Consider the following 13,106-nt stretch of genomic DNA (forward strand, 5'->3'; position numbering starts at 1 on the left):
CAGGAGGCAGTGGTGTCCTGCGCGTCCCTCCTCCTACCATTGTCTCACCACACAGCTCCACATGCTCAGCCATCCTTATATCTTTGTGCTTCTCTCCATTAATCCTCCATGCCTCTGCCCTCCTCTCTATACATCCTCCAACATCGTTATTTATGCCCCTTCTTTCTCTATTTGCCAAACTCGGTCCTCTCCCACCGCCACTCTCCTCTGCACCCATCCATCTTCTCCCTCTCAATCTCCTTCTTTTCCCAACCTCCTTCCCAGTCCTGTATGTGCCTCCCTTCTCGGGAGCTATTGCTCACCAGCTCTGCACCTGGGCACGCTGACCAGCAGCCATTGTCCCACTGGGATGGGGTGCTGAGAGGGAGGCCAAAGGCTCATAGTTGGCTGTTACTCTGGGTTCCTCCTCTGTAGCTGTTAGCCCAGGAGGTCTGATGTGCCCACCCTGAGCCAGCTCCTCTACTGAGCTCCAGAAGAAAAGAATGGCTTGGAACTCCAACAGAATCACAGGAAATCTGATGGGCAAATTACATAGAAGTTCCCCAAGCTCAGTGAGCCTAAACAAGTAATAAAGGCTCAACCAGCAACAACGACAGCCCGGAAATCCTCAGACACTGACAACAAATTGATTCTTGTTGATCTAAATTTGGATAATCCCACTGTGTCTGTAAGGTGACAGGGTAGGGTGGAGGGAAGATCACACTGGTGGCAGGATTGGTGTTTGAATATTTAATGTCTAAAAATTATTTATTATTCACCAAAAAAATTATTTATTATTAATTTTTTTGGTTTTTCGATTACACCCGGCAGCACTCAGGGGTTACTCCTGGCTCTACGCTCAGAAATTGTTCTTGGCAGGCTCAGGGGACCATATGGGATGCCAGGATTCAAACCACCATCCTTCTGCATGCAAGGCAAATGCCCTACCTCCATGCCATCTCTCCGGCCCCTGAAACAACTATTATGGTAAATCACAGTTATTAAAAAGTCATTGTGGGGGACAGTATTTAAAATAAAAGTCATTGTGCATGAATAAGAGAGATCAATGGAATTAGATGCAAGAGCCTGGGAGGTTAAATTCCTTGCACTGCAGTCCTTTCACTGTTGGCCAAAATCTCCTGCCAAAATTGAAATCATGGTATCACTTTTGGATTATACAAGGTGTCTCCTACAATAATTGTGTCTTCCAAAAATCAGTGGGTAAACCCACTGTGGGATATGTTAAGCAAAAAGGCTCAATAGGTAACACTGAGGTCATGAAGATAAGGGACTGGGAGAGCTTGAAGGCTAGAGCACATAATCGGGAAACAGGGCCCCTGGAATGCATTGTAGGACGTTCCTAAATAACTGCTGGATGTATGCCTGGTGATTCCCAGCCCTGCAGGGAAGGGTCCTGAAACCTAAAACAAGAAAAAGGATTTGTTCACATCAGGCATCAAGACAGTATTAGGATTATGTAGGGACTATCGAGAAATGGACGTAGGTTGTCACAAGCATGTGGTAAAACTGATTCAATCCTGCCTGGCATTAGGGCTGCAGTAATAGCACAGTGGGTATGGCACTTGCCTGGTTTGCTGCTGTCCTGAGTTTAAGCCCCAGCACCATAAATTCCCATCAGGAGTGGTTCTATGCTTAGATCCAGGAGTAAGTCCTGAGAACTGTATTGCTCAAAAAAAGCCAAAATCTGGGGCCAGATATATAGCATAGCGGTAGGGCGTTTGCCTTGCACACAGCCAATCCAGGACAGACGGTGGTTTGAATCCCCGCATCCTATATAGACCCCATGCCTGCCAGGAGTAACCCCTGAGAGCTGCCAGGTGTGACCCAACCCCACCCCTCAAAACCCAAAATCCAGGGCTGGAGTGATAGTATAGTGGATAGGGCATTTACCTTGCAGACAGCCAACCTGGGTTTGATTCTCGGCATTCCAAGTTGGGCCCCAAACAAAAAACCCAAACTTCTAGAATTGTAAATAGCCCTGGACACTGGGGTCACTCTTAATAGACCTTGAACACCACTAGGTATGGTGTACATACCCCATATCCCCAAAGGTCTGATACATATCAACAGTATGAATGGACAGAATGTCAACTCAGATACTTATTTCTCCCCACACTCCTTTCCTGATGATCAGGGGGTCAGACAACACTTATTTTTAAAACAACTTACAGTTCAGTCATCCAGAAAATGCCATGATATACTTGACCTTGTTTTTTTCCTACTGCAATACTTCAAGTTTCTGCTTTATAACCAAAAGCAATAATTGAGTAATCCATTAAGCAATTAAGAATCCATCAGGAGAGGCTTGCATGAGGCCCATTTAGGTTTGATCCCCAGCACTCCATATGGTCCCATGAGCTACCAGGAGTAAGTTTAAGCACTGCTGGGTATGTCCCCAACCCAATCCACAAATAAAAAGGAAGCTCTTGTGGGCTAAGCTGGAGGAATACTGCAGTAGGATGGTTTCCCAGTAGGCCTGGCACCATGTATGATCTCCGATTGCTGCCTTGTGTCCCCCCCCCCCCCAAAAAAAAAAGCAGTGCTTAAATGTCAAAACAGTAACCTTTCTTCCTGCTGCACATTATCCCCTCCTCAGAAACCCTAAAACACCTAAATAAGTAAATTAGTGTTCTAGGAATCAAAATTTTTTTTTTTGTGTGTGTGGTTTTTGGGTCACACCCGGCAGTGCTCAGGGGTTATTCCTGGCTCCAAGCTCAGAAATTGCTCCTGGCAGGCACAGGGGACTATATGGGATGCCGGGATTCGAACTGATGACCTCCTGCATGAAAGGCAAACACCTTACCTCCATGCTATCTCTCCAGCCCTGGGAATCAATTTTTTTTTAAATTTTATTGATTGGTCCTTGGGCCACACCTGGAACCTGGTGGCGCGCAGGGGCTACTCCCAGCTCTGTACTCAGAAAACGCTCCTGGCAGGCTCAGGGGACCATATGGGATGCTGGAAATAGAACCCGGTCCCTCCTGGGTCGGCTGCATGCAAGGAAAACGCCCAGTCGTTGTGCTATCTCTCTGGCCCTGAATCAGTAAGTTTTTGGGTCACACCTGGCAATGCTAGCCTGTATTCCTCTCTCCTAAGAAGGGACCTTTTTTTCTGTTTGTTTATTTTTGTTTTTGAGCCACACTTGGCAGCAATCAGGAGTTAATCCTGGCTCTGCATTCAAAGTTTACTACTGGCAAGCTCAGGGACCATATGGGATGCTGGGGATCAAATATGGGTTAGCTGCACACAAGAAAAATGCCCTACCTATTGCTATTGCTCTGGCCCCATAAACTATATATTTGAGGGACATTGTGTCACATGGAACTTTCTAGGTAACAAAAACATAATTTTTTTTTTTTTTTTTTTTTTTGGTTTTTGGGCCACACCCAGCAGTGCTCAGGGGTTACTCCTGGCTGTCTGCTCAGAAATAGCTCCTGGCAGGCACGGGGGACCATATGGGACACCGGGATTCGAACCAACCACCTTTGGTCCTGGATCGGCTGCTTGCAAGGCAAACGCCACTGTGCTATCTCTCCGGGCCCACAAAAACATAATTTAAGGAATTCATTCACATATGTAATTTTCTGAATGATACAACCATTCAGAAAGTGAATGCATTTTTTTTAGATCACTTTTTTTTGGGGGGGGGTCACACCCGGCGGTGCTCAGGGGTTACTCCTGGCTATCTGCTCAGAAATAGCTCCTGGCAGGCACGGGGGACCATATGGGACACCGGGATTCGAACCAACCACCTTTGGTCCTGGATCGGCTGCTTGCAAGGCAAACGCCGCTGTGCTATCTTTCCGGGCCCCAACAAAAACATAATTTACTTGGAGCCTATTAGGTTTTCATTTGCAAGTTAATAAAATACAGACTTTTTGCACACCAACTTGCAAGGCAAGCCCCCTATCACTGATTCATACCCTCAACTTATCAACTAGTTGTGTATTCAAAGGGTCCAATAAAATTTAACAATAAAACCACAGACAACTGCTACTTAACCAATAACTATTCTGTACAACCTATTTTAGAAACCATAAAAGAGGGGTCTCAAACTCGCAGCCTGCGGACCGTTTGCGGCCCTCCGTACATTTTGCAGCTGGCCTTCAAATATAGCAGTATTCGTGATTATTCACTTACCGAATAATCGCAATAAAAATCACATTAAACATTCGCATACCCCAAGCAGTTCTGTTTGGGGTATGCAAATGTTTAATGCAAATTTTTGCGAGTTTTTTCTTACTAATGCTATTTTTTTTTTTTTTGGGTCACACCCGGTAGTGCTCAGGGGTTATTCCTGGCTCCAGGCTCAGAAACTGCTCCTGGCAGGCACGGGGGACCATATGGGCACCGGGATTCGAACCGATGACCTCCTGCATGAAAGGCAAACACCTTACCTCCATGCTATCTCTCCGGTCCCACTAATGCTATTTTTTATTGAGAATATTCGGTAAGCGAATAATCGCCTAGTGCAGACGTCATTTCCGCTGCTCCAGCCCGCTGTCCCTTGCATTATCGGAGGCCTAAGGGAGAGTTTATTACAGAATTAGATTTTGTCATACCTTCATCAAAGCCTGCAGTGAAGAGAAAGATTGATGACGAGCACAGACAATTTCAGGAAAAGTGGGAGATGCAGTATTTCTTTGTTGAGCACAGGGGCATCCCCACATGTCTTATTTGCTCAGAGAAAGTTGCAGTGCACAAGGAATACAACTTGAAACGCCATTATTCAACTAAACATGCTGAAGAATGTGCAAAATATCAAGGAATTGAGAGAGCCAAGCGGGTTGCCAATCTTAAAGCATGTCTAATGAGGCAACAAGATTTCTTCAAGAAAGCAACCAAAGAGAATGTTGCATCAGTCGAAGCTAGTTACATGGTTAGTGAGATGATCGCTAAGGCAGGGAAACCATTCACAGGAGAGTTTGTTAAAAAAAAATGCACGTTACAGGCTGCAAGTATTATCTGTCCGGAAAAGAAAGGTCAGTTTAGCAAAATCAGCCTTTCTACCAACACTGTGGCAGAGCGCATTTCTGACATGTCAAGTGACATTTATCATCAACTGTGTGAGAAAGCCAAATGTTTTATTTTTTTTTATATTTTTTTATTTTTTGTTTTTTGGGTCACACCCAGCAGTGCTCAGGGGTTACTCTAGCTGTCTGCTCAGAAATAGCTCCTGGCAGGCACGGGGGACCATATGGGACACCGGGATTCGAACCAACCACCTTTGGTCCTGGATCGGCTGCAAACGCCACTGTGCTATCTCTCCAGGCCCAGAAAGCCAAATGTTTTGAGGCATACTCAGTTGCTCTTGACCAGGGCACAGATATAACAGACACTGCACAGCTCACAATTTATGTCTGTGGTGTTGACTGCAATTTTGAATTGACAGAGGAGCTGCTTACAATCATTTCAATGCATGGCCAGACCACCACTAATGAGATATTTCGCCATCTGTGTGATGCCGTTGAGAATGCAGGTTTGGGGCCAGGAAGGTGGCGCTACAGGTTAGGTGTCTGCCTTGCAAGCGGATGGACTGCAGTTTGATTCCCCGGTGTCCCATATGGTCCCCCCAAGCCAGGGGTGATTTCTGAGTGCATAGCCAGGAGTAACCCCTGAGCGTCAAACAGGTGTGACCCAAAAACCAAAAAAAAAAAAAAAAGAATGCAGGTTTGCCATGGAAGAGGTTTGTTGGAATAATAACCGATGGAGCACCATCGATGACAGGGAGGAAAAATAGACTGGTGGCACTTGTTCAAAAAAAATAAAAACTTGAAGAGGAGGGTGTAGGGAAGGCCATTGCTCTTACACTGCATTATCCATCAGCAGGCCCTTTGTAGTAAATGCCTGCCGTGTGACAATGTGATGTCTGTTGTTGTGAAATGCATCAACCAAATCAGATCCAGGGACTTAAAGCACAGGAGGTTCCATGCTTTTTTAGAGGAAATGGGAGTCAGAATATGGAGATGTGCTCTATTTCACTGAGGTACGTTGGCTCAGCAGGGAAATGTCCTGAAAAGATTTTTTTTTTTTTTTTGGTTTTTGGGTCACACCTGGCAGTGCTCAGGGGTTACTCCTGGCAGGCACAGGGGACCATATGGGACACCGGGATTCGAACCAACCACCTTTGGTCCTGGATCGGCTGCTTGCAAGGCAAACGCCCCTGTGCTATCTCTCCGGGCCCTGAAAAGATTTTTTGAGTTGAGAAGTGAAAGCCTTTATGGTGAAGGATGGGAATGCTGTTTTTGAATTGAGTGATCACAAATGGATCAGACTTAGCTTTTCTTGTTGATATCATACATAAGCTGAATGTACTAAACAAGATGTTACAAGGCCCGGGGCAGCTTATCAGTGTGGCCTATGACAATGTGAGAGCATTCTCCACAAAACTTATGTTATGGAAATCTCAGCTCTCAGACAAACCTTTGCCATTTCCCAGCATGCAAGGAACTTGTGGATGCAGGCATACAATCAGTGGTGAGAAATATGTTGATGCTATTTTTAAGCTAGAGAAGGAATTTGATCACAGATTTGTAGACTTCATAAAGCACAGAGCCACTTTCCAAATTTTTGTGGGGCATCTTCCCCTCCTGTGCTTCAAATGGAGCTCACTGACCTGCAATGCAACTGATCTCAAAGCCAAGTTCAGGGAGATTAGTGGAAAAGCAGACATTCATGGGCAATTTTTGAGAGAATTGCCCCGCAGCTTCCCTGAGCTTTCCCGAATGTTCAAGCACACCATGTGCCTTTTTGGGAGCACATGTGTGTGTGAAAAGTTCTTCTCCACATTGAACTTCAGTAAGTCAAAGTACAGGTCTAGACTTAATGATGATCATCTTCAAGTCATTCTGAGGGTCTCAACTGCTTCCTCTCTAAAGCCAAATGTGGTTCAGATTTGTGAGAAGAAGCGCTGTCAAGTCTCTGGCAGCAAGGAATAGGCAAAAGATGCCATGTTCAGAAGAACTGTTCATGATCTTCACTCAATGTTCAGAAGAAATAATTAAAACTGTCAATAATGACGTTTGAGGACTTTTAGTGAAATCCCTTATGCGGCCCTGCCTCACCCCGACTTTGCCTCCTGCAGCCCCCAGGTAAATTGAGTTTGAGACCCCTGCCATAAAATACACTGAGAATTAAGCCAGAGGAACTAAGATAGAAACAATGCCTGCCAGACACTTAGCAGTTAAGAGTAATAATACTTAAAAAGTGAGGGTATGTCTTATTTTTCACTTTTTAGATTTTTAGCAAATCTAAGATAATAAAAATAATCTATTAAAAATACTGTTTTAGGGCCCAAGAGTCCTGTGGGTAAAGCTCATTTCTTGTACATGGCTGTGAGTTCAATCATGGAACCGCATACAGTCCTTGAGCATCAATCACCAGGAGTGATCCCTGAGCACAGAACCAGGAGTAAGCAAGCTCTGAAAAATGCTGGGTATTGCCCCAAAACCAAACCAACAAAAATATATTGTTTTAACAAGCTATCTGATGGTCCTCTGGTCAGGTATTTATTTAGGAACCACCAACTTACACTCCCAGCTGGTATTCCTAAGGAAATAATTTTAAATAGAAAAAGAAACATACAACTAATACCATTTCTCTTACTCTTCACTTTTTTATTATTCAAAAGTCAAATGTTATTTCTTAAATCATCCATCCTCAATTTTGATTTAATGTACCGTCATTTCCCCAAGATATGAAATTTCAGAATCTCTTTGGAATACTGATTCATGTTTCTAGGTTTAACAAAACGTGAAGTTTTAAATTCCATTCTATTTCCCTGAATTCTTGAGACAGTTGCTGATGTAAATTTTAATATAAAATATTCAGTCACAAAATAGTATTGCTTTTGTATGCACATAGTTGTAAGATTACTTTGTTTTTTTGTCAATAAAAACTATACCATCTCTCATAAAACTCTAAACAAATTAAGAACTGTGGTGTAGAACAAAAATTACACATGGTAAAACAGGTACCAGCACAACGTTAGATTATATTACATCAAAAAAAGTTTTAATGGTCCCAAATATATATACTCAACAACTAAGCATACACTCAGGGGAGGGGGGGGGGACCTCGAGAAACAAAATGAAACAAAACATATGACACAAATGACCACATCTAGAATTCCACTCAATCTTTAATCAAGTAGGGACAAAACCCTACTTAAAAAAACAAAAAACAAAAAACAAAAAACTGCAGTTTGAAGGGCAAAGGGAACAGATAAAAAAGAGGAAATTTATATTCGCCCCTCCCCCATAGAGGTTTTCCAAACCTGTTGTATCTTGACTAAAATGTTCAGAATGTATGATTTTAGAGGCAGGTCTCTTTATCAAAGAAACTGCTGGCATTCTTAACTAGTGAAGAATCTTGGCAAAAAAGCCCATTTCTTCTGAGTCTCAAACATGGTCCGAGAAAGCATGTTCTGATTGTTGCAACTGACCAGTCAATCCAGAGATCCACTTACAAAACCCCTGCCCTGTTGGCTTTTTATTTCCATTTCCTTCCCTGAGAAAAGGGCAATGTGTGGTCCAAGCTGGAGAGCTCAAAGGCTTTCAAGTCCTTCCCCTATGTGTATAACACCCCCTCCTCCTGCTCCATTGAATTGGCACTTGATGAGCAGCAGTCAAGTGTGCAGGCTGACCTGTCAGTCATTCACAAGAGCCACTGCTTGTTGTGGATTTTGTGGGGGGAGGGGCAAATAACCAGTTTTTCAACAGGTACTGAACATAGGCAGTTGCCATTATGATGACTCAAATTTTGCTTTCTTTGACAATGGTGGCGTGTCTTCCTTGTCTTCATCTTCATCATCGTCCTCATCATCATCAGGATAATCTACCAGACCCACGAGGCCACCCTGTTCAGAAATAAGGATTAATAAAACAAAACATATTTCCAAATCATTTTTTTTTTTTTTTTGGTTTTTGGGCCACACCCAGTAACGCTCAGGGGTGCTCAGAAGTTGCTCCTGGCTTGGGGGACCATATGGGACACCGGGGGATCGAACCGCGGTCCGTCCAAGGCTAGCGCTGGCAAGGCAGGCACCTTACCTTTAGCGCCACCGCCCGGCCCCATTTCCAAATCATTTTAATCTGCATTAAGTATATAGCATAAACGATAGTCACCCATATATACTAAAATGTGCGTCCGCTTATTCTGAGCTTGTGCTGCAAATTAAAAAAAAAAAAAAAAAAAAAAAAAGAATACGGGGCTGGAGCAACAGTACAGCAGGTAGGGCACATGCCCTGCAGTCAGCTGACCTGGGTTCAATCATTGGCATAATGGCCCTCAAGCCTGCCAGGAGTATTCTAAGTGCAGAGGCACTAATTCAAGTGCCATACAAAACAAACAACAGAGGACAAAGCAGTGGCACAAGGGGGAAGGTACATGCTTTGCTTGTGGATGATCCGGGTTTGATCCCCGGAATTCCATATGGTCCCCAAGCTTACCAGGGGTAAGTCCTGAACACGCCAGGAAACAACAACCCCCCAGAACAGTTCCCAAATTTTCCATAGAATAATCACCTAGTGATTTCTTTCTTTTTTTTTTTTTCGGTTTTTGGGCCACACCTGGCAGTGCTCAGGGCCCACTCCTGGTTGTTTGCTCAGAAATAGCCCCTGGCAGGCACGGGGGATCATTTGGGACACTGGGATTCGAACCAACCACCTTAGGTCCTGGGTCGGCTGCTTGCAAGGCAAACGCTGCTGTGTTATCTCTCCGGTCCCCACCTAGTGATTTCTATAACAAAATCACCTAGTAGACACATTTGGGGATTAGAGAATACAGTGAGTTAAGGCCCTTGTGCTTGCAAGAGGCTGACCTGGACTTGTCCTCCGGCACCCCAAATGGCCCCCCCAGAGCTCCCCAGGAGTGATCCCCAAGCATAGCTGAATGTGGCCAAAAAATTGCAAAGGACAAGAGAGACAGCACAGCGGTAGGGTGTCAGCCTTGCACGTGTATGACCCAGAACAGACCCGGATTCGATTTCTGGCATCCCATATGTTCCCTGAGCGTGCCAGAAGTGGTTTCTGAACATAGAGCTAGGAGTAACATTTGAGTGGCGGCCTCTGAGTATGGCCCCAAAACCAAAACCAACCAACCAAACCCCCCCCCACCCCAGGTGCCGGAGAGATAGCACAGTGCTGTAGGCATTTGTTTGCCTTGCATGCAGCCAATCCAGAATGAACGGTGGTTCTAATCCCAGCATCCCAGATGGTTCCCCGAGTCTGCCAGGAGTAACCTGCGGAGCAAAGCAGGGTGTGGCCCAAAAACCAAAAAACCAAAACCAAAACCAAAAAATAAAATAAAATAAAAAAAACACTCCCCCAAAACAAATAATAATAAAAAAACACACACACAACTTTTTTTCTCCTTGGGAGCAAGAAGCCTGGAAGCCTAACTGTCTGGAGGGAAATGTGTAGATGTAGAAGACCCAGGTTCAGTCTTAGCACAGCATCAGAACAGCACCTGAGCAATAATAGATATTGTTCAACCACACCCACCCCAAAAGAAATTTTTACTTCACTATGCAGAGATTTTTCAAAATAAAATCTACTAATAAATGGAAAGCAGAAGGAATGATTAGAAGCGAGCAGATTTGGGGCCGGAGAGATAGCATGGAGGTAAGGCGTTTACCTTTCATGCAGGTCATCGGTTTGAATCCCGGCGTCCCATATGGTCCCCCGTGCCTGCCAGGAGCAATTTCTGAGCATGGAGCCAGGAGCCAGGACTGCCGGGTGTGACCCAAAACACACACACACACACACACACACACACACACACACACACACACACACGCACGCACGCACGCACGCACGCACGCAGATTTAACCCTGCTGTTTCTTTCCTTGTTATTTTACCAGGATGTCCTTTTAGCCTATTTTTCTACGAAAGCACACTGCAATTCACTTTACTTAGAGGCCATGTGTTGTACTATCTTTTCAGATTTATTCCACCTTTTCACTTCTTATCCATTAGTAGTGTCCTGGTTACAGGAGAGGAAAAAGGACCCAGGATGGACATTATACTCCTGTCTCACATAGGTAAACTCCAAATGTTATTTATTGTGGCCATAGCCAGTGACACTCAGGTTTACTCTTGGTTCTGAGCTTAGGAATAACTCCCAGGGTTCTCAGGGGGAATTGATCATATGGGATGTCTTACCAAACTTGTAAGACAAACATCCTACCACTGTACTAATGCTCTGCCCCCAATTCCACTATATTTTTGATTAAATTTTGAACCTCCTATGAAATGTTAAAATTAATGAGCTTTTATTGGCTGGGGGTGGGGGAACACACAACGGTGGTATTCAGAGCTTACTCATGGCTCTGTATGAAGAGATCACTTCTGGTAGGCCTGGAGGACATGGGATGCTGGAGATCAAATCTGAATCTACTGTGTGCAAGGAACATACCCACTGCACTATTGCCCTAGCACCCACATATGTTTGGGAGGGGCGGGGGGGGGGGGGGGCTCATCTAGCATGATGCCCAGGGGAGAAAGCCATGGATTATTATTTTTTTTTGGTCACATCCAGCAGCGCCCAGGGGTTAACTCCTGGCTTTACGCTCAGAAATTGCTCCTGGCTGGCTCGGAGACCATAACCTCTATGCTATTTCTCCTGCCCCTAGCCATGGGCTCTTAAAGCAGGCATTTCATCTTTTGAATCACCCTAGTTCCTGAAGAACTTTGCTTAGTAGAACAAAGTTGGCAGTTGACATTTAGATTAAATTCTTATCCCACTATGTCTTTTATTATAATAATTAGAAACTCATTTTGGTAACAAGAAATAATTTTGAAATGTGTAAATTATTTTCATTTTTTTGGTTTTTGGGTCACACCCAGCAGCGCTCAGGGGTTACTCCTGGCTCTATGCTCAGAAATCACTCCTGGCATGCACGGGTGACCGACCATATGGGATGCCGGGATTCAAACCACCATCCTTCTGCATGAAAGGCAAACGCCTTACCTCCATGCTATCTCTCCAGCCCCTAAATGTGTAAATGCTTTTACAAACACAAATCTGAATAGCCTTAAAGTGAAAATAACAACTCAAAAAACTAAATAACTTACTTTTTGGGGGGAGGGGTTGAGCAATGTTTTTCTGCCATTAGTGGTGTACAGTGGTTATTCCTGGTTGTACTTGAGTGACATCATTTGGTACTGAAAGACCATCTGTGGTTCCGTGCATCAAACCACGATAGTTCACATGTAATGCAAGTATCTTATCCCTTGTTCTCTTTCTGGGACTTATACGTATACTTATGTTAGTCACATAAGCTTTCGAGGATGAAGAGTGCAGGGAGTGAGGTGTCTGCCTCACATGTAGACCAATCCTAGTTTAATCTCTGAGCACATAGCTTGGAGTCAACCAGAGTACTTTTGAATGTGGTCCCCAAATTCAAATAAAATGAAAACAAAACAAAACAAACAAACCACCTTTCCAAAATGTCTCCATTTTATGTAAGTTTAGGAAGTGGTGGAAGAAATGTTTTCTAGTTCACAAATGTTCTAGAAGGTATTGATTAAAAACCAAAGGCTACAACCACTGCTGAGAAAGCTTAAGTTAGACCTGGGAGTTGAGTACATACCTTTGTGGTAATAGCTGCCGTCTGAGATGTGTTCTTAGGGACGGATCCAGGAGAGCCTGGGGACCCAGGAGACCCAGGGGACCCCGGAGAACCAGGCAGATTAGTTGCAGGTGACTGGCTGGTAAGATTTGTCTTTGTTCCACTAGAGAGGGAAAGCTTAAAACTTGGGCTCTGCCGACCAGAAAGATTGGTTTTCAGAAGCACTTCCTTTTCCTCACTTTCCTTTACTAAAAGAGAAAACAGTCAATAGAATCACCCACACTATTTTTAAACCCCGCCCCCACCAATAAGGTAGCAGTTAAAACGTAACCAATTTACTTCTCCACAACTGGGTGAGGAGAAAAACTCCAAAGGTTCAGTTATGAACCAAACTTAGTCAAAGCACAAAATGCATACCCATGAAAATTTACTGAGAAGGGAAAAAAGCCTTTAGTACTCCTATCTTTACAGGAATGATTTTTCCTTACACAAAGAAAACCTAGCCTTTACCTTCAGAACAAAAGTATGCATCAA

General features: G+C 44.1%; 1 protein-coding gene across 2 annotated transcripts in view; it reads right to left on the reverse strand.

Annotated features, from left to right (window-relative positions):
* Positions 1–7,595: 7,595 nt before the first annotated feature.
* The window catches only part of PPP4R3A (protein phosphatase 4 regulatory subunit 3A), a 52,544-nt gene continuing 47,033 nt past the window's right edge, over positions 7,596–13,106 (reverse strand). For both annotated transcript variants that reach the window (XM_049769786.1, XM_049769785.1), the window contains exons 14-15: positions 12,594–12,820; positions 7,596–8,857 (exon numbers count right to left, since the gene is read on the reverse strand). In XM_049769786.1, coding sequence (XP_049625743.1) covers positions 8,744–8,857; positions 12,594–12,820 — 341 coding nt within the window. In that variant the 3' untranslated portion in view covers positions 7,596–8,743. The remainder of the gene's footprint in view (positions 8,858–12,593; positions 12,821–13,106) is intronic.

This window comes from Suncus etruscus, chromosome 3 (assembly GCF_024139225.1).
Source record: "Suncus etruscus isolate mSunEtr1 chromosome 3, mSunEtr1.pri.cur, whole genome shotgun sequence".
NCBI classification, from domain to species: domain Eukaryota; kingdom Metazoa; phylum Chordata; class Mammalia; order Eulipotyphla; family Soricidae; genus Suncus; species Suncus etruscus.